General features: G+C 36.5%; 3 protein-coding genes, 1 long non-coding RNA gene and 1 pseudogene across 7 annotated transcripts in view; 1 reads left to right on the top strand and 4 right to left on the bottom strand.

Annotated features, from left to right (window-relative positions):
* The window catches only part of LOC132904871 (monocarboxylate transporter 10-like), a 288582-nt gene that overhangs the window by 108793 nt on the left and 157491 nt on the right, over positions 1–22298 (top strand). The window lies entirely within an intron of this gene.
* LOC132905081 (nose resistant to fluoxetine protein 6-like) lies at positions 1799–3490 on the bottom strand. Its single transcript, XM_060956030.1, has 8 exons — positions 3207–3490; positions 2965–3130; positions 2799–2878; positions 2631–2726; positions 2428–2557; positions 2178–2352; positions 1890–2046; positions 1799–1820 (listed from the first exon to the last, which is right to left on the bottom strand). The coding sequence occupies exons 1-8, from the start codon at positions 3488–3490 to the stop codon at positions 1799–1801; spliced, it is 1110 nt and encodes a 369-aa protein (XP_060812013.1).
* Positions 3983–5773, bottom strand: LOC132905080 (uncharacterized). Its single transcript, XM_060956029.1, has 3 exons — positions 5324–5773; positions 4567–4811; positions 3983–4330 (listed from the first exon to the last, which is right to left on the bottom strand). Exons 1-3 carry the CDS (start codon positions 5544–5546, stop codon positions 3983–3985), a joined length of 816 nt encoding a protein of 271 aa, XP_060812012.1. The 5' UTR covers positions 5547–5773.
* LOC132904899 (uncharacterized) lies at positions 11566–13132 on the bottom strand. Its single transcript, XR_009657690.1, has 3 exons — positions 13066–13132; positions 12147–12375; positions 11566–11803 (listed from the first exon to the last, which is right to left on the bottom strand). It is a non-coding gene; the product is annotated as an uncharacterized LOC132904899 (long non-coding RNA).
* Positions 15303–19429, bottom strand: LOC132905079 (nose resistant to fluoxetine protein 6-like; annotated as a pseudogene).

The raw sequence follows: 22298 nt of genomic DNA, 5'->3' as shown, positions 1-22298 counted from the left end.
TCCAGTTTATGTCATTTTGCTGATCGAAAATAGACCAAGCACCTTCGCGATTTGTTTTCGTTTAAAAACTTTCACTTTTGGTCGCGGCCTCGCGTTTAACGCTTCTTCGCTAGATTTTACGTTCGCTGGTTGCGGTCAATTAATATTCCATTTTAATACGCGTGGCTGGTTAAAGTCTTGACCGGCGTGTTATTTTATCGAATTTTACCGCCACGTAATTCCAGCGTAACAAATAAAAATCTTTTCCTTCGTCGACTACTCCTTACGACGCAAGAGTATTTACCTGTAACGAACGTTCGTTTTTTAGATTCGTATTCGTCGAGCTACTTCCTCAAATAGGCATGAAAAAATTAACCATGGATGCGTTTTCTTTGATCGACAAGACCACCCTGTTTTCTAATTGCCAAGAATATTTTTAGGATCGTTCACATTCCTCGTCGTCTTTTGTATTTTCGACGAACATCCATAGAGCTTGATTGAAATTTTGTCGACTCGATCTCTGCTCGATTTTTCATCTTTTTCCCTTTGTGTTACACCCTAGCATCTTGTCGAGCAAGATGTTAAGGTGGCACATCGAAGTGCAAATTTTTATAAAATACGGCGTAAAAAAAAAAAAACGCGAGTTGCGGGATTTTCACGATCAAATTCTTTTTTATTGTTTTTCTTTTGTATTTTAATAATATCATATTCTGTTCGTTGTGGCGATAATAGGTCTCATGGGAACTGGGTCGCAGCAACTCAGCCGTTCCCTTCGAAAGAATTGTTAAAGTTTTAATTATTCTGAAATTGAATATAATTTATACATTGTGTTTTTACGTGTACGTTTACATTTAATAAAAAAGTATCGTGTTATTTACGACACAACATAAAATCAGGATTTCAGTATTAATTCGAAAATATATCAGAATATAGGAATAATGGAAGATCTCTAGAAATATATATAATGGCAGAAATGTAGAAGACAATGCACTTTGAGCGGCTATATTAAAAATTCGGTGATCAAGAATTAGTACCGTGACACTTGAAATGCGAGCTTGTTTAGAAATATGTTGAGGTTTATCTCAGGATAGAATAAAAAGGAAGGCGTGAATGAATGTATAATAGAAATATATTTGAGTAAGTATAAGTATAAGTACAGTATATGCTAGTGCAGATTCGCACGCTATCAGTTAGTTTACAATAGAGTTTCGAAGCCATTGGCCTATGAGTATTTATATGATTACCAGAACTGGTCCGTCTATAGCCCGCTACATTATCCGTGCATGACATATTCCTAAAAAAGGCTATGAGGTTGAGAGACCCTTCAAATTGATTTAGAGCTAAACAATACCCAATGGCTTCGAGGATTAAGAAAACTAAATTCTTGAGAAGATATAAAGTGAGAATCATTTCAACAAAATAGACAGAAAGAGAAACGGGAAAAAGGGGGAAAGAAAGGAAGAAAGATATGTAATATACTATACGATACAGTATAATGCTGGACATCTACGTTAAACAACAGACGCTACTTTCCCAATTGTGGTACTAGAGAACATCATAATAAGTTGAAATGTTTCAACATTTCGAGAGAGAGAGAAAAAGAGAGAAAGAGAGCGAGAGACGGACAGACAGACAGACAGAGAAAGTGCATATATCGAGAGAGTAATTTCATTAGTTTATTAGTTGAGGAGCTTAGGAATATGTATTGGTATATGACTTTTTTTTTATTTTTTTGGATTATTGTATAATCGGACAAGTGATATAAACGGCATTTCTGTTGTTGCAGATAGGACAATAGCAGTAGAGAAACTGCAAATAATCACTGAAATGGCAATATAGCTCTGAAAGAACATAATATGTTATTATTACATAGGATTCATATTATTTTGAAATTGTTTCAATAAAATTACCTTATCATACTTACAAAATTGGTGTAATCCATGAAGTAAGAATAATTATCTAACGCATATAACGAAAGAGTAATAATACAATTTATGAGATAAGCACCATACGTTAATTTACCCAAAATAACGAAAATATCTAGCGATAAGATTTTGTTCACGATACCTGCAAACGTAGAAAATATACTTGGGTGTAGTTTACGAAACATTAATAACTTCGCATTACGCAAAGAGTACTTTAAAGTAAGAAGAATGACATTAACGCATTACTGAATGACATGAAAAATATCGACTTACCGCCATTATTCGTAGTGCATACAACTACGAGCCAGGCAATGCCTAATGCCCAGCCTGTTCTACTGAGGGCCAAATAAAGAACGGAGAGACCTAAGGATATGTTCCTGTTCTTGAGTCCGAAGAGAATCGAACAATTACATAAAATTGCCATGGTCCAACCAAAGAATAAGCTTTGCTGAAACATAAATTTAATCACATGATTGAAAGATGCAGAGGAATATAGGTGTAACGAACAAGCAGTATGTATTACTTTTGATAACCGTAATTTGTAATTGCATTTCGTAAGAAGGTGACATGTGGCCATTCCTATGAGATATGGCGGTATTCTACACCACGGTCGTATATAAAAGTATGTCAGCGTCTTATATTGTTCGTCAAATCTAGGAAAGTAAATATAAGTATATTTACAAATTCCCTGTGTTATAAGGAGTGCTAAACATTTTGTATTCTTACGTAGGATGGTAATTAAGAGTGTAGCCCGTGTAAACTACTGATCCTATCGATGAAACTAGCGTAACAACGCCTATACCCACGGCAATATTGTAATGCCTGAAACAGTCGATTATAGATCCCGGATAAAAGTGGATACTAAGGGATTAAAGAACGAAATTACAAACTCACGTCATCGATAAAGTTAGGAGAAAACTGCCAAATACGAAGAACTGCATATCATTGGGCAAGTACCAACTCCATGTGAGACACTGCAAGCAGTATTTCTCTCCGAAACGATTCTTTTGTAGTATCGCGAACGATGTTTGCAATAAATTATCTGAGAAAGTATACGTACTAGCTCATCCCATCTATAGAAGTTGTTGATGTAAAGTATATTAGTCCACCAATATTTGGAACACTTAGCATTTGGATGCTCAACGGGAAGAAGTGCTGAGACATTATCATGCCAAGTGAAAGTCAATATGGCTATCAATATAACGACGAAATATGCAGGAGTAAGCCTTCGAAGTTAATGTATTTATTTTATCATCGAAATCTCATGGATAGAACTAATTAAGCATTGCTACTATACTATACCTTATATATCGTTTGACAATCTTTTGAAAAAGTTCGTTCATCCTTTTTGCTATAGGCGGGATTTTCTGATATTTTCGTCGTTCTTTCAGAAATGTATATGACAACAGAAAACCACTCATAAAGAAAAATGCATCCACCGAAAATGTGAAGTTGCTTATGATTTGCATGAGTAAATCTTCAGCTTGTGTATATATAAGCCATTTGTTACCTGAATACATGAGTGACTCCATTAAAAAAATACATGGTAGATCACAAATCGGATCGGAGTAGTAAAATTGAAACATCGTTAAAATTTATTTCTTACTCAGAACATGAAATGAGTAGAGCAATACGTGTCCTACAATAATCCATGCTATTGTCAACGTTTTCAAGCCGTAGAATACTCGAAGATTATCACTACCCTTTTCCGGTTTAAATATTTCCTCCACATTGGTGAAAAATGAAAAACACAGAAGATATTGACTGATACGATTCTGCTGCCCCAACTCGGGAGGTGCCAGTTTCTCGTTGTTGGCTTCACATTTTTCATCTACTCCGTTGTTCAATGCTGTTGGAAGTTAGTCGTACGTTACACAGATTCCCACGAAAGAAACTCGAGGCAATAAAAATAATTAAGACTGGTAACGTGAGCGCAGTTTTGTGTTGAGTAATAGTTAATATCGAATATCAATGTATGTGTAGCTTACCTATCGCGTTGTTACTTTCGAACGTAAGCTTTTCCCTTTCTTTATTTAAACGCATTCGATGGACGAAAACGTCGTATACTGTTGCCGCTATTACGGTGGCACACAGCGATAGCAAAACTGCTCTGTAATCGGAATTTTAAAGTTCGTAGTTGGTATTTTATCGGATGCAGATTCCGACGTATGTATTACATATCTGGCTAGACAAAAATTCGTGTTTTCAATTACGAGCTTGAAGTTTACGTACATGATGGAGATCATTTTCGCAGAGAATAGCCATTGATGATCGTCCACCGAATCGGAGATTTCGATGAGCTTGAAGTGTATATTAAAAAGTTTTCCAATGAAAAGTGTTTCATTACGAAATACTTTATCTATCATAGTGGCAACATCCTCAATGCTGCAGGATGCCGGTAAGCAAAGTCCAAGCGTGATCAAATCCTAAAATGAACACATCTTCTCAAATGTCTGATCGTCCGTCGTGATCGTAAAAATTCGCAAGTAATTTTCATGACACATATTAATATTAATGATGTTATATATCAATATTATTTTAATGAGGTAAATTCTTAAATGGCTGCAGAAATTGGCTACATACTGATTGTCATTCGCATTGCAACTTGAATCGTTAAAGATATACATTCGAGATACAAATTTTAAAATATCCATTTGCTTACTTCGTCTTCTACTTCTACATGATATTGCACAGTGCTGTTGTGCCGTGCACGTGCAATAAAAAAACGAAACTCAAAAGGTGAATATTCTTCATTCGGGTTCCGGTATATCGAATTGTTCTTTCGTATTTTCTCCGATAGAAGTGCCGTGCGATTTTCAGAGAAAAGCTTGCAACCTTGTCGGTTTCCTAACCAATGATTGTTCCCGATGACAAATCCTTCGGATGGTACGCCACTGGTATCCAACACTTAAAAAACACATGATATCTTATTGGAAACTGCTCGTGATGCAATTAGTGATAAGGATCTAATGCGGTGGGGAAACTACTCGCACCGTTTGAAACTAACAGCTTCAGCTGATCAGGAAAACAGCGACGTCGACGATCGCAGCTTTTGCACGCCCCGTATGAAGGAACTGGTTTCTTATGCAACGCACGAAGAAAGTCGCAAGCTCGGGAGTTGACTCGATAAGAAATTACGCATCTTACACAATCGCGACGTAACGTGATGGTATCGTGATCAGAAAAATCCTCGCGGTTGCACAGGAGTTTCAATTGTTTTTTATTTGAATTTTCCACGGTATAAACGTGTTCATCGAGAACATGTCACGATACACAATCGCAATCACGGTGTACATCTTTTTGAATCACGGTCGGTTATACGTATTTCGTTCGGTTTGCCTTCTTCCTTTTCGCTGTAATCGACTAGCGGTAGCTTCGCGGAATCAAAATCGACTATATATCTTGAAAGTTGTATTAACCTCTTAGAGCCCAAAGTATCTGGTTATCCACTGCATTTCGAAATTCACCTATCTGCGTCCGACATCTGCTGGAATTTAGAAGATCAGCATTTTCCAAAACCGCGTACACTGGAAGTATCTTCCTCGTGGTCATCGGGTCTAGCGCGGTCGCTTGTATTGACACGTAAAAGCTTGTTAAAGATAGAAAGAATAACCATGTCCACGAAATTCTTCCGCACTTCATACTTTGAAATGAGATTTACACTTGGATTATTAAAATTGACTCTCGATAAATATCGGCGGTCACCCGAATGTATTTTGTTCTCTTTTTCGTAATAAAGTACGTTGCTGTTCTTTCGTTACTATGTTCGATTGAAAATGCGACTGCTTTGAGCGGAGCTCGATTGGCGAATGGAGCTCGAGAGACTCAACAGTTTCGGATAATATTAAAGCGCGATAATACGTAATCGGTACAGGATACAGTATAGGTGACGTAAAATATCGAATCGTTTTAGTGGCTACAATCCTCGGCAAAAAGATAGTCCATGTATTGTCTTTAATTTGTCAATGATGCGTGTAAAATTTTCATCTGTAACTTATAATATCAGCTATGAGCTAAGAATATGCGGTTCATTGAAAATAATTAAAAATGTTATGAGGTTTAGTGTGTAAGAAAAAATATTGTTTCATTTTACGGACGAAATGATAGCACATGCACAATAAGAAAATAATAAGCAGCATAAATTGTAATTAACAATAATTACTTATCAAACATATATACTTATTTAATAATGGGTACATTCCCCTTTTATTTTCCATTACTTCTATTGTACGATTTGGTATCGATTTATATAGTCTCTGGATATTATTTTGATTTAACGTATCCCATTCCCGTACAATTGTCCTTTTTTTATTCCTGTACGTGTTGATAATGTTTTCCATTCGCGTATACCCGGTGAAAAAGTTCTGTCCAGCAATTTTCAATCATATTAAGGTTTAGAGAAAGTGCAGGCTACAGATTCATTATCTTGTTGAAAGATGTAAGTTCCAGAAATACATTCTGCATGATTATTTATTTATTCTTTGATTATATTTATGTATTTATATATGATTAACCGATGCCGACCCAAACCATCACGCTGCCTCCACCCATTTGTCGTCGAATTGGTGATATTATCTCTTTTCTTATGTCATGAATATAATATTGGAACCCATCAGTACCATCCAAGTTGAATCTTTTTCGTCCGAAAATAGTACCTTTCTCCATTTCTTCTTCCAATGCATTCTTTCTTTTGCAAAGTGTAAACGTTCTGCTTTGTGTTTCGTTGTTAACGAAGGTTTCTTTTTCAATTTTAGCCTCTTAATATCTTTGCAGGATAGTAGAACTCGACGAACACTTGAAACACTGGCACTAACACTAGATTTTTCCACTATTTGCTTCGTTGTTAACTGCGAGTTGAAAGCTACACGAAAATTGCTCGTTTATCACGATCGGATAACGATGACGGTGGACCAGTACTTTTCTTTTTGCCATAATTTTCAACATTTTTTAAGAAATTGTATATTACTTTACGACTTCTTCTTATTACTTTCGATATTTTTGCTATTGATAATTGCTTTTGTTTTAGTTTAAGAATTTGCTTTTTTTCAGACTCGTTTAATTTTTTTCCGCTTCCCATACTTACAAATATAATATTGTACTATAACCTTTAGTCGTTGATAGATCATGAACTACTGAGCAATTTCTAAACATATTAACAGAGTGTGCTATAATTTCGTTCTCAAAATAAAACAATCTTTTTTGTTACGCACTAAACCTCATAATATTATTAATTATTATCAACGAATCGCATATTCCGAGATCATAATGTTTGGATATTATACGTTACAGATGAACAACTTTACACGCGTCATTGAGAAATTATAGATAGCACACCTCGGCTATCTTTTTGATGAGGAGTGTACGTTCGCTGTTTATAACCAATAAATATTCCACTTTCATACGCGTGGCTGGGAAAAGTCTTGACCGGTTTGTTATTTCATCGACTTCAATCGCCATGTAATTCACGCGTAACAAATTCCTTTTTTTTATTTGGTAGACTTTTTACCATAAATGCTCATTGAAAATAATAAGTAAATTATTTTGGTGTCGTACTGTAACTTGGATTATAAGAGTTTTTTTCTTTTTATTTTATTTTTATTTTATTATTTTTCACTTGCTTTTAATTTACAATCAATTTTCGTAGAGACTGTAATGTCTTTTTAGCCTGCGGATCTGTTTCGACGCGTCGAGTAGTTGAGTAATTAGAGGGTTTTGGTGGTTGTTAACTCTTATGCTGTGTCTATTGCTGAACTTGGATATTTCTTTTTTGACTGTGGGTATTTCAAGGTCGTGATGAATTGTTTCGTTGGTGACGTATCAAGGTGCATCTATTAGGGATCTCAAGGTTTTCGATTGGAATCGTTGGAGAATTTCTATGTTGGAATTATTTCTTGTTCCCCATAGTTGGATTCCATAGGTCCAAACAGGTTTTAATATGGCCTTGCATTATGTCATTTTACTTTGCGTGTTTCGGTTGGAACGTCGGTCGATGAGTCAGCCATTTGTGGAACCACTCTTCCATGCAGTTGAAACCTCACTGAAAAGTAGAGGAGCAAATTGTCGGGTCTGAGTGCGAGGCTAATAAGGCTTTATCATCAGCAAATGTCGTTGTGGTTATCTTTGTTAAATCGATTAAAGTTAATAAATCGACAGTGTAGATGGTGAACAGCAGAGGTCCAAGAACACTGACTTGGGATATTCCAGTTTCTATTGGAAATGTTGCGGTTATACCGTCTGAGTATTTGATCATGAACAGCCTATTGATTAGATATGATTTTAAGATAGAGTAGTAGGTGCGTGGTAAGATTCTTTTTAGTTTGAACAAAGTCCTTCATGCCACACTTTGTCGAACGCCTGCTGAATGTTCAGGAATATCACAGAGCAATATTTTTTCCTCTCAAATCCTCTCAAATAGTTTGGACAAAGTGTGTAGAAGATTAATTGAGCGATAAGAGCTAGTTTCACCTGTTCAATGTCCAAAGGAAAGTAACGATTGTCCCGTTAGAAACGACCAAAACGTAGGAATCTTCTTACGCAATTTTATGGCGCCAGTTTCCGTGGGAAAATTCCTCTTAGCAATGGGGACAACGTTTTTAATTTTCCATGTCCATCGTGTTCTCAATACCCAAGCGTATTGTAAACACGGCTACTTCTGAATAGTAATTTAACTAATCGAAACGTGGTTGCTATGATGGTAGCAAAGTAATAAAATTACTCTGTACTCAAAATTTGTAAGTTTCTAGTCGATTTTTCATCGGACGCAGATCCAGATATGTAGCATGTATCCCAATGGGTGACAAGAATTTGAACTTTCAATAACGAGCTTGGAATTTCGTAGCGAGAAACCATTGTTGATGGTCCGTCAAATCGGAGACTTCGATCAGCCTCAAATCTGTAAAAAGAGTATTCCGACGAAAAGAGTTTCATTATGGAATACTTGCTCCATCATAGTGACAACTTCGCGTATAATATAGAATGCAAATCAGCAAACTCCAAGCGTCATCAAATCCTGAAAAAATATGACAGTATCTTAAATCTCTCATAATTTGTTGAATTCGTGAAAAGTCGCACATAAATTTCATGAGTTGCACAACTTGTTTGTGTTAATGTTACGCTCTGAGGATTACTATAGACCGTGTTTCTAATGGTCGACCACGTTTCTATTACCGGCCGACCGGCGAAATATATACAATATAGTGACAAGCACATAGTTGTCGTCAAGCAGCGAATTCTAGAAAAATCAATTCACCTTCAGTCCGTTATTTTATATACACAAAGAAGATGGTGTACGTGATCATAGGAGCGAACAATTGCGAAACCCGAGCGTGGTGGTGGTCGTCTCCCAGAGTAGAGAAAGGAAAAAATCGAAGGGCAATAAGTGTGATTTGACGATTTAAACGGAATACGTCGTGAGGTTTAGACCTTGCGGATCAAATTACAGTAACAAACTAATGGCATCATCGTTAAATCATTTGTGACGTGTTCATTATAATTTTAAATATTGTTAAATGTACAAGTTTGTATTAACACTGTTAATACAGTGTTAGAATCATTTGAACTACCTCTGTTATCCTAATAGAAACAGCGACTGATTCGTGGAGTCAATTATTAGAATCGTAGCGAGAATTTACGCCTCTCGCTGACACGTTTTCCTCGCGATTGCGTCTCTCCATGAACGGTCGTAACATATATCGTTAATTTGCTGTATAAATCATACTGATGATTATGTATTGAATGCAAGTAGCATTGCGACTCGAATCGTTGGATATATGGATTCGAGATGCAAACACTGAAATATCAATGTACCTACTTTGTTTCCCGATTTTATGCGATGTTGCACAACCCTATTGTGCCGTAGACGTTCAATAAAAAGTCGGAACTCAAAAGGCGGATATTCCTTGTTCCGGTTCCGGTATATCGAACTGTTCTTTCGTACTTTCTGTCACAGAAATGGCGTGTGACTTTTAGAGAGCATGGAGCAAGTCAGACGATCCCATATCGAATAATTGTGCTCGTTGACGAATGCCCTGCGTGGCATACCACTAGTGTCCAACGCTTTAAAAACACATGCTTTTGTTTCAACGGTTGATTCGCTGAAAAATTATGCACGTGACATGATCGCGACGTAACGCGACGTAATTGCCCCCAGGGAAACGGCCGCGGTTGCACAACAATTATTTTCATATTTTTTGAGTCTAACCGACTGTATAATTTGTCGAATCGTAATCGATTATGCGTATTTCGATTGTTTTGCATCCTTCTTCTTTCCGCAGTCATAATCGACTTTCAGTAGCTTCGTCGCACAACGTTTGTCAAGATATCTTAAAAGTTTTATTTACCTCTTAGTCGCCAAAGTATCTGGTTATTCACAGCATTACAAAATTTAACTAACTCCGTTCGACATCAACTCGAATTTAGAAGAGTACTGTTTTCTAAATGGTATGTTGGCTGTGTAATCATTAGCATAACAGATTTCTGTTTTTCATACAACGTGTGTAACCATCACGCGACAGCATCTCATTCGGATCATATATCAGAGAAAACGGGAAATAAACTACATCTGTATTTTCATAACTTTGATGGAAATCACTTTTTTCCTAAAATTCCTGATATCCACCTTGTTCTTGGCATCTTTTCACTCGTTTCTATGCTTCACCTAACTAACGTACGTATCTCGAACTTGTAATTTCTCATCCTAACAGTCTTCGTACACAGTCATTGTCGATTTTATAGGTGAATATTAATAGTGCTGATTAATTAAAGCTCAAATTCGCAAAAATTTAGTACATTATTCAGGCGGTTGAAATGGAACAGGACGAATAATTAAAAAACTACGAAGTATGCTGTACTCTTAATATTCCATTGATATTCATCAATTTTCACAACTCACAGTTCTTGCCATGCTAATATTACATCCATATTGCAAAATTGTCAAACGGTATTTTAGTGCTTATATAAGTGCTCATGTAAAGAAGGAATAGCTTCGCTTTACCAATAAATTTCAGTAGATATGCGACGAAACATGGTCAAATTAGTTATCATGCATAGCGATAAAAGTAACGTATAACACAAAAAACGCATTTTAAAGGAACGGTCATACTGACGAACATTACAGCGACGCAAATAGATACCCGGTATTTTTGTAGTTCATCGACTGCATGTGCCGAATAAGTCGGCAGGTTCTGAATGCGTTTGAGTTTAACGCACAATTTCTAATTAGAATTTTCGTTTCATTTATAATTTTATATAATTAACATATCTTTATATAACAGGTATGTGGAATATTTCCCGTAGATTGTTATACGTTTGTTATAATAATCACCATCATAAATAGGTTTACAACGAACTCGAAGAATTCAGAAAGAAGTATGTCGCATCGCTTTCCTTCGTGCACTATTATGCAATCGCAGAAGTGACATAAACGGCATTTCTATTGCTCGAATATGTTGTGCAATATAAGAGCATAGAAGAGAATAGATGTTGTGCAATATTTTATCTAGCATCGTGGCTACCTCTCCTTTTGTGCAGGATGCCGGTAAACAAAGTCCAAGCGTAATCAAGTCCTTCCAAAAACGTTTGTCAGAATCGTAAAACTCCGCATTGTATATCTGATTCGTTATGCTAATCAGGTATATGCATTATATATGCGCTTACCTCTTCGGGCATTTCTTGGTGATATTGCATAGTGCTACTGTGCCGCATGCGTCCAATAAAATAACGGAACTCAAAAGGTGGGTGCTCCTCGTTCGGGTTGCGATATATCGTATTGTTCTTTCGTTTCCCCTCCGAGACAAACAACGTGCGATTTTGGGAAAGAATGGTGCAACCCATACGATCTCCTAACCAATAATTGTGCCCGCTCATAAATCCCCCGGGTGGCACGCCACTGGTGTGCAACGCTTAAAGAATGTATGATGCTGCATTGGAAACATGTGATGATACAATTGGCGATAAAGATTTTAAGCGGTAAGGAAGTTGAATGCAGAATTTTAGCGTTTCGTGTTTAAAGTCAGAAAACGCAGTTCGTTGGAATAAGAAAAACAGCTACGACTTTGATCGTTCACTTTTGCGTACATCCATCGACGAAACTAGTTTCTTGCGCAAGATGCGAAGGAAGTTTTGGGGTTGAGGTTCAACTCGACATAAAATTATGCAGTTCATACATTCGCGACATAATCGTCGCTAGAAGAATTCTGGAAGTTGCATAGGTTCTGTTTTTACTGTTCTGTGAGTTCTGTTTACCTCTTAAACCCCAAAGTATCTGGTTGTCAACAGCACTACGAAATTCATCAATCTCCGTCCGACATCTGCTGAAATTTAACAGATCCACGTTTTCCAAAACCGCGTACGCTGGAAGTATCTGCCTCATGGTCTCTGGGTTTAGCGTGGTTGCTTGGATCGGCACATAAATCGTTGTTATAGATAAGAAGGATAACCATATCCACCACGAAATTTTTCCGTACTGCATGCCCTGAAATACGATTTGCGCTTGGATTGGTGAAAATATCTATTGAAAAAAATGGTCAAGCACGAATGATCATTATTTTCTCTTATATGATGAAGTACGTTGTCGCACTCTGGATATGGTCGATCCAGTGTACGACTACTAATACGACTGGAATGTTCGGCGTAGCAGTTGGGTACGAGCATTTCAAAAAGGAAAGGTCTAAACGAAAATGTAACCATGGCAGGCTATTCTGTAGACGTTTGCATCAAAAGAAATTTGCAAGTTGTGTTTTGCTTACAATTTGAAGGAGGAAAACTTTGGCGAAATACGCTATGGGGATGACATATACAACAATATCGGCAGGCGACTGCTACGCGCGTTCTGTCGATCCATCGTTCAACTATTGTATCGAGCATTAAACAAAGCCACTCCTTGCATTGAATACTACTGGCGTTACTTCGTTCTGTTTTCAAATTTGAAAAAAAAAAAAAAAAAATGATTTTCTAGTTCTTTTTGATGATATCCCCAAGCAAGAATGCCTACTTCCTCTGAATACTCAGAAACTGAAGGGCTTATTTACACCACATCTAGTGGAGAAGATAGTATCGTAAAAAAGAGCTTCAGTGAGACTCTATTTTCTGAAGGGGAACTGTTCTTACCTGAAGCTTGGTGGAGCAGTTGATGATGCGAAGTCACGAACGATACTGAAGTAACCGTTTCTAATGCCGATACTAACCCTCGGATCGACGTTTCTGTTTGAACGACTACACGAGACTAGCGATGTCATGTTCGACTCGATCTAGTGTCTAATAAAATTCGAAAATACTTCCGCGACTTCCGCTCGCTGATTGGTTTATCACCGAACGCAAAAAATTCCCAGTTAACATTTTACGAGCGAATAATTCCTCAGTGTCCTTAGTCAGGTTCCCGATACTAAGTCCGATCGAGCCGTTATTTTATGGAATAGATCGTCCGCTGAGTTGAAAAGTTACAAGATTAGGAAAAACTCCTATTTAAACTAGGATGTGCATAGAAATTTAAAAATATTGCTATGAATGTTCAATGGAATTTTTTTGAGTGTTGCAGCGTCGTTGTCGGGAAGTTTTGTTTTTTCGGAAGGAACAAGTTATTTTCACTCTTGTAATGTTAGCTAATACGCCATTACACCGTTCCACAAGTGAACTTTTTGGAATTGAAAGTGATATTGTAACGCTCAATTCTTTAGGTGGTACAGTCGGTGGTGCAGACGGTAGCTGAATCTTTTAAGAGGTGTTACGGAAAAAATTTATTGTGTTGTAGATTATTATTTATTAATTGCTGACGATAGGCATACGGGAGTTTGACGATTTCATAAAAGATTAAGTTTAAAAGATTCTATTTCTTTGTTGTGTGAAGCATGAAAAATCGTACTTCTTGAACCACTCTTATTCGAGCCAAATTAGTTTCACGTATTCTTTCTCCAGGCAATATTGACATGAATGGAAACATGCACACGCGTTGGATTGGATTAAGATATTTAATAGTACAAAACAATACAGATGCAATACAAACATTTTTTTGAGAAGGAATCATTTCATTATATCTAAAACGGATTGTTTTATTTTCTATATCTCCTATAACTTTGATTCTTCTCGAATCAATTATCTGAAAAACAGCTTATAGAAACTTTTTTATTTCTCAATAAGTTCGGATAATTGACGTTTTAAAATGCCTGTGTTGCAAATAGTTATGCATGACATTTATTTTCTTTCACCTCATATCATTTATTATCTTTTCGACGGTTGACCCCATGTCTCCTCCAATAGAACATGCTCGCCTGTTACGAATGACGCCATATTTCGTCAAATAGTACACGGTGTTTAATACTCATATGTGTTGAACAATGCGATGTAAAATAATGATCAAATTCTGTATTTTATGTAATATCCGGATAACAAAATATTATGCTAGAACGACGCTTTGAGTTCGCTAACTGATAATGTGAATAGCTTCTTGTGGAAATTAACTGCGAATGGTTTCCGTTAGACATTTGTTTATCCGTGACGTTTCTAACTTACTGTATTGTTCAGTCTGTGTTCCGTGCTAATGTCCTTCATATTTTATTCTAGACCAAATTCAACACACCGAGTCAGAATTTCATCGTATACTTTATTTCATATTCTATATTTATATTATTATCTATTTATATCGATAGCTTTTTACAACTTTTTATAGTTGAACCCACAAAATTCTGTTTCTCATAGCAATAGTAACGCTATGAAACCATTGAACACATATTCTATCGCTTAAGAAATTAAGAATATTCTGCAATGATCAGCGATTTGTGACTCTTCTCTCTTCTCTCTTTCCCTCACTTCATATTCCAGCATGAATTTTTCGAGTCGCTGCGAAATCCGGGTGTTGGTAGTGGTGGGCTGGTCATTTGTAGAAGGATTGCGATCAATGACATTAAATCAACCATCTTCGCGAATTCGAAAATATTTAATTCAGCAATCAGCGTGTCTTCGCTGCCAACATGTCCCGTGCGAGATGTCATGGGACATTTTTTTCGGATAAGTCTGACCTTACATTCAAATTGACATATTATATCAAACAGTTAATGTGTATACCATCCACCTAAATCATGTGTGACAATTATTAGTACTCGGAAATAATCTTCATCAGCCTCTCTTCTTTGCAGCAAATAATCTTTTTGCTACTTCACTTTCTGGCTAGGCGTCTCGAGTACTCTACGTGCATTTGAATGCTGAATAGTAGATTAGGTTTCGATCATTTTTGCTTATCTTATAGTCTTGTGACGTGAACTTGTAACATTGTCCACCTGTTTTTTTATCGTGTTCTCGAAGGCTTCTGTTTTTTAACATGCAAGGCAACTGACTGTGTTAGGAACAAAAAACAACTGGGAGAAGGTCACCGTATACTGAACGGCAAAACTTTTGCGCCTGTTTCAGTGATCTATATTTATTTGTATATGAGCTTCTTTTCGTCGTCCAAATCAGTTTCCTATGTACAATATCCTCGTTAATAAAGAAGACTTAGAAAATTTTGTGCAAGTGATTCTCTTAACTAATTCTTCTTCCCAGGTATTTTAAAATATTAAACAACATTAGGAATTGTGAAACTGTCATAAGTTTAATAATTGGAAGATTCAGACTGATTTATTGGTTACAACTTCTTTCGTTTTTCTTCGTGCACTAATATACAATCCCACTAGTGATATAAACGGCATTTCGATTGTTGCGGATAACAGAATAGAAGCACCGAAACTGCATATAACCATTGTAACGGAGTAAACACCCTGAAAAGCAGAAACGTCATTTCGTGATACTAATATTACGTCGAAATTGCCCGCATGAAATAGTTTCATTGTACTTACAAAGGTGACGATATTAATGGAGAAAACATAATCATTTAAAGAGTAAGCCAGAAGTATAGTAACAGGGTTCAGGAGATAAGCACAATACGTTAATTTACCCAAAATAACGAAAATATCGAGAGATAAGATTTTGTTCACGACACCTGCAAACGTAACAAATATACTTGGGTGTAGTTTGTAAAACGTTAACTATTTCGTATTACACAAAAGGTATTTTTACCCTAAGATGAATGACATTACCGCATTAATCAGTGACTTGAAATATATCGACTTACCGCCATTATTCGTAGTGCATGCAACTACGAGCCAGGCAATGCCTAATGCCCAGCCTGTTCTATGGAGGGCCAAATAAAGAGCGGATAGACTTAAAGGTATGTTCTTGTTCGTGAGTCCGAAGAGAACCGAACAATTACATAAAATTGCCAAGGTCCAGCCAACGAATAAGATTTTCTGAAATATAAATTTAATCACATTATTGAAAGATGCAGAGAAATATAGGTGTAACGAACAAGCAGTATCTATTACTTTTGATAACCGTAATTTGTAATTGCATTTCGTAAGAAGGTGACATGTGGCCATTCCTATGAGATATGGCGGTATTCTACACCACGGTCGCATATAAAAGTATGTCAGCGTCTTATTTTGTTCGTCCAATCTAGGAAAGTAAATATAAGTATATTTACAAATTCCCTGTGTTATAAAGAATGTTAAACATTTTGTATCCTTACGTAGGCTGATAATTATGGGTGTATGCCCCGTAAACGAGTGATCCTATCGATGAGAGTAGCGTGACAATGCCTATGCCCATGGCAATATGGTAATGCCTGAAATAATTGATTTTAGAGATAAGACTAAGCACTAAAGGATTAAAAATCGAAATTAGAAACTCACGTGTTCGATAAAGTTAGAAGAAAGCTGCCAAATACGAAGAACTGCATATCATTGGGCAAGTACCAACTCCATGTGAGACACTGCAAGCAGTATTTCTCTCCGAAACGATTCTTTTGCAGTATCGCGAACGATGTTTGCAATAAATTATTTGAGAACGAATACGTACTAGCTCATCCCACCTGTAGAAGTTATTGATGTAAAGTATGTTAGTCCACCAATATTTGGAACATTTTGTATGCGGATGCTCGGGTGGAAGAATTACTGAGACATGTTCGTCCCAGGTAAAATTCAATATCGTTATCAGTATAACGACGAAATATGCAGGTGTAAGCCTTCGAAGTTAATATTTTTATTCGATTATCATTGAAATCTAAACGATAGAACTATTTAAACATTGATACTATATTTTACCTTATATATCGTTTGATAATCTTTTGAATATATTCATTTATCCTTGTTACTGTTACTTCTTGGTGATTTTGTCGTTCCTTCAGAAATGAATAGGACAAGAGAAAACCACTGATAAAGAAAAATGTATCAACCGATAATGTGAAGTTGCTTATGATTTGTGAGAGTATATTGTCGTCTATCGTATATACAAGCCATTTGTTACCTGTATACATGAGTGACAGCATTAAACAAATACGTGGTAGATCCGAAATCGAATCGGAGTAGTAAAATTAAAACATCGTTATAATTCATTTCTTACTCAGAATATGAAATCCGAAGAATAAGACGTGCCCCAGAATAATCCACATCATTGTTAACGTTTTCAAACCGTAGAATAAGCGTAGTTTATCTTCACTCTTTTCCAGCTTAAATATTTTCTCTATATTGGTGAGAACTGAAAAGCACAGAAGATGTTGGCCGATACGATTCTGCATTGCCGACTTGGGGGGTGCCGGTTCCTCGTTGTCGGTTTCGCGTTTCTTTTCTCTTACATTCTCAAATTCTATTCAAAGTAAACCGTACGTTACATGCATTCCCATGAAATAAACTCAAGGCGATATAAATAATTAAGATTGGTAACGCGAGCGCAGTTTTGAGTGATAAGTAATAGTTAATACGAAGTACCAATGGATATGTAGCTTACCTATCGCGTTGTTACTTTCGAACATAAACTTTCTCCTTTTTTTATTTAAACGCTTTCGATGGACGAAAACGTCGTATACTGTGGCCGCTGTTACGGTAGCACACAACGATAGCAAAATTCCTCTGTAATCAGAATTTTAAAGTTTCTATGTAGTATTTTATCGGATGCAGATTTCAACGTATGTAATATACAACTGGCTAGACAAAAATTCGACTTTTCAATTACGAGCTTGAAGTTTACGTACATGATGGAGATCATTTTCGCAGAGAATAGCCATTGATGATCATCCACCGAATCGGAGACTTCGATGAGCTTGAAGTGTATATTAAAAAGTTGTCCAACGAAAAGTGTCTCATTACGAAATACTTTATCAAGCATAGTGGCAACATTGTGTATGCTGCAGGAAGCCGGTAAGCAAAGTCCAAGCGTGATTAAATCCTAAAATGAACGCAGCTTTCCAAATTTCTAATCGTCCGTCGTGACCGTAAAAATTCGCATGTAAATTTCATGAAATATTTTAATATTAATGATATTGTATATGAATATTATTTTAATGAGGTAAATTCTTAAATGGCTGCATAAACTGGCTACATACTGATTGTAATTTGCATTGCAACTTGAATTGTTAGAGATATACATTCTAGACACAAATTTTAAAATATCCATTTGCTTACTTCGTCTTCTACTTCTACATGATATTGCACAGTGCTGTTGTGCCGTGCACGTGCGATAAAAAAACGAAACTCAAAAGGTGAATATTCTTCATTCGGGTTCCGGTATATCGAATTATTCTTTCGTATTTTCTCCGATAGAAGTGCCGTGCGATTTTCAGAGAAAAGCTTGCAACCTTGTCGGTTTCCTAACCAATGATTGTTCCCGCTGACAAATCCTTCGGATGGTACACCACTGGTATCCAACGCTTTAAAAACACATGATATCTTATTGGAAACTGCTCCTGATGCAATTAGCGATAAGGATCTGAGGCGGTGTGAAAGTTAAGCGCACCGTTTGAAACCAACAGCATCAGCTGATCAGGAAAACAGCGACGTCGACGATCGCAGCTTTTGCACGCCCCGTATGAAGGAACTACTTTCTTATGCAACGCACGAAGAAACTCGCAAGCTCGGGATTTGACTCGATAAAAAATTACGCATCTTACACAATCGCGACGTAACGTGATGGTATCGTGATCAGAAAAATCCTCGCGGTTGCACAGGAGTTCTATTGTTTTTTATTCGAATTTTCCACGGTATAAACGTGTTCATCGAGAACATGTCAGGATACACAATCGCAATCACGGTGTACATCTTTTTGAATCACAGTCAGTTATACGTATTTCATTCTTCCTTTTCGCTGTAATCGACTAGCGGTAGCTTCGCGGAATCAAAATCGACTATATATCTTGAAAGTTGTATTAACCTCTTAGAGCCCAAAGTATCTGGTTATCCACCGCATTTCGAAATTCATCTATCTGCGTCCGACATCTGCTGGAATTTAGAAGATCAGCATTTTCCAAAACCGCGTACACTGGAAGTATCTTCCTCGTGATCATCGGGTCTAGCGCGGTCGCTTGCATTGACACGTAAAAGCTTGTTAAAGATAGAAACAATAACCATGTCCGCGAAATCCTTCCGCACTTCATACTTTGAAATGAGATTTACACTTGGATTATTAGAATTGACTCTCGATGAATATCGGCGGTCTCCCGAATGTATTTTGTTCTCTTTCGCAATAAAGTATGTTGCTGATCTTTAGATACTATGTTCGATCGAATATGCTGCTGTGTTGAACGGGGCTCAAATGGCGAATGAAGCTAGAAAGACTCAACTGTTTCCGATAAGATTGCCGCGCAATAATTGGTATTCGCTACAGGACATACCATTTATGATGTAAAATATCCCAATTATTTTAATTGCACTAGCTTTTCATGTTATTTTCTCTGAGCCAATTATGTAATCTGGTATTAGTTATTTGAAACGTTTGCCTCTGATATTCGTCGCCTTTTACCTTATATTTTATTGTCCAAGTGAGTTTTTCAGAATTGTCAGCCAAGTAAGTTCTGCCGATATAATTACTAATATGTTTACGATGAAGAGTTTTGACGCAGTAGCCTGAGCTAGCCTCCTTGGGATTTCTATAATTTTATTGTTTATTGCTTCTACTAAAATGCGAGTGTGTTTAAATATATCGTTTAAAATTACCAATCTATTACTTTATCTCGTTCCTTAGATTTTTTTGAGCCGCGGTCAAGAAGTTTTCCTTCTTAGATACCGTCTTTAGATATATGGTCTTTTATTAGAACAAAAAAAAAAAAAAAGAAATTAAATGAAGTTTATAATTATAATAAATTCAAGAATTTAATGATCGACGCATTCTTTGAGCAACTTTGTGGAGCATTAACTAAGCTACTAAATTATATTATAAAATTATTTCAATTCCGATAGCCGGACTATTAATTTTCAAGTAAACAGGATGTTCAAAACCGTTAAATATGATAACACAGTACTAATTAAAAACAAGTTTACCAAACAGCATGAATATGCATCAATGATAATCAGAATCGGAAATAAACATTTCGCAAATTTAAGTCAACAGTAGAACAATGTATAAAGATAATTCTACATTTAATTCACTTTCTTTTTCTGTGGGATTCTATCACTGACATTGAAGGGGATACGTACGGATTTGTAACATACAGACCTACTCTGGTTTCCAGTTTATGTCATTTTGCCGATCGAAAATAGACCAAGCACCTTCGCGATTTGTTTTCGTTTAAAAACTTTCACTTTTGGTCGCGGCCACGCGTTTAACGCTTCTTCGCTAGATTTTACGTTCGCTGGTTGCGGTCAATTAACATTCCATTTTCATACGCGTGGCTGGGTAAAGTCTTAACTGGCTTATTATTTCATCGAATAGTAATTTACTATAGTACTACTTCTGAATAGTAATTTAACTAATCGAAACGTGGTTGCTATGATGGTAGCAAAGTAATAAAACTACTCTGTACTCAAAATTTGTAAGTTTCTAGTCGATTTTTCATCGGACGCAGATCCAGATATATAGCACGTATCCCAATGGGTGACAAGAATTTGAACTTTCAATAACGAGCTTGGAATTTCGTAGCGAGAAACCATTGTTGATCGTCCGTCAAATCGGAGACTTCGATCAGCCTCAAGTTTGTAAAAAGAGTATTCCGACGAAAAGAATTTCATCATGGAATACTTCCTCCATCATAGTGACAACTTCGCGTATGATACAGAATGCAGGTCATATATTAATGTCATGAGTTGTTTTAATGAGGTACAGTGTTAATTTGTTGTATTAGTCATACGGATAATTACATATTGATTCCAAGTAGCATTGCGACTCATATCGTTGGATATATGGATTCGAGATGCAAACACTGAAATATCCATGTACCTACTTTGTATTTTGATTTTATGCGATATTCCACAGCGCTATTGTGCCCTATACGTCGAATAAAAAGTCGAAACTGAAAAGGCGGATGTTCCTCGTTCGCGTTTCGGTATATCGAATTGTTCTTTCGTACTTTCTGTCACAGAAATGGCGTGTGACTTTTAGAGAGCATGGAGAAAGTCAGACGATCCCCTATCGAATAATTGTGTTCGTTGACGAATGTCCTGCGTGGCATACCACTAGTGTCCAACGTTTGAAAAACACATGATTCATTTGGGCGACGTTCATCATTTCTATGAAGCCCATGCTTTTGTTACGACGGTTCATTCGATGAAAAATTATGCACGTGACATATTCGCGACGTAACGCGACGTAATTGCCCCCAGGGAAACGGCCGCGGTTGCACAACAATTATTTTCATGTGTTTTGAGTTTAACCGACTGTATAATTTGTTAAATCGTAATCGAATATGCGTATTTCGATTGATTTGCATTCTTCTTCTTTCCGCAGTCGTGATCGACTTTCCGTAGCTTCGTCGCACAACGTTTGTCAAGATATCTTAAAAGTTTTATTTACCTCTTAGTCGCCAAACTATCTGGTTATTCACAGCATTACAAAATTTAACTAACTCCGTTCGACATCAACTCGAATTTAGAAGAATACTGTTTTCCAAATGGTATGTTGGCTGTATAATCATTAGCATAACAGATTTCTGTTTTTCATACAACGTGTGTAACCATCACCTGACAGCATCTCATTCGGATCATATATCAGAGAAAACGGGAAATAAACTACATTTGTATTTTCATAACTTTGATGGAAATCACTTTTTTCCTAAAATTCTTGTTCTTGTTCTTGACATCTTTTCACTCGTTTCTATGCTTCACCTAACTAACGTACGTATCTCGAACTTGTAATTTCTCATCGTAACAGTCTTCGTACTCAGTCATTGTCGATTTTATAGATGAATATTAATAGTGCTGATTAATTAAAGCTCAAATTCGCAAAAATTTAGTACATTATTCAGGCCGTTGAAATGGAACAGGACGAATAATTAAAAAACTACGAAGTATGCTGTACTCTTAATATTCCTTTGATATTCATAAATTTTTACAACTCACAGTTCTTGCCATGCTCATATTACATCCATATTGCAAAATTGTCAAACGG

The sequence above is a fragment of the Bombus pascuorum genome, chromosome 3 (assembly GCF_905332965.1).
Source record: "Bombus pascuorum chromosome 3, iyBomPasc1.1, whole genome shotgun sequence".
Classification (NCBI taxonomy): domain Eukaryota; kingdom Metazoa; phylum Arthropoda; class Insecta; order Hymenoptera; family Apidae; genus Bombus; species Bombus pascuorum.
Note: the sequence above shows the minus strand (reverse complement) of the source record. Positions and strands in the feature narration are given on the sequence as shown.

What these genes read in the sequence shown, in the direction of transcription:
- LOC132905081 (XM_060956030.1), bottom strand. Translation starts at nt 3,490, where the DNA reads ATGTTTCAATTTTACTACTCCGATCCGATTTGTGATCTACCATGTATT. An exon ending in ACTCTTAATTACCATCCTAC is followed by an intron (nt 2,558 to 2,630) that starts GTAAGAATACAA and finishes TTACTTTCCTAG; the next exon opens with ATTTGACGAACAATATAAGA. An exon ending in ACAAATTACGGTTATCAAAA is followed by an intron (nt 2,353 to 2,427) that starts GTAATACATACT and finishes TTTATGTTTCAG; the next exon opens with CAAAGCTTATTCTTTGGTTG.
- LOC132905080 (XM_060956029.1), bottom strand. Translation starts at nt 5,546, where the DNA reads ATGAAGTGCGGAAGAATTTCGTGGACATGGTTATTCTTTCTATCTTTA. An exon ending in GATACTTTGGGCTCTAAGAG is followed by an intron (nt 4,812 to 5,323) that starts GTTAATACAACT and finishes GTGTTTTTTAAG; the next exon opens with TGTTGGATACCAGTGGCGTA. An exon ending in ATGTAGAAGTAGAAGACGAA is followed by an intron (nt 4,331 to 4,566) that starts GTAAGCAAATGG and finishes TGTTCATTTTAG; the next exon opens with GATTTGATCACGCTTGGACT.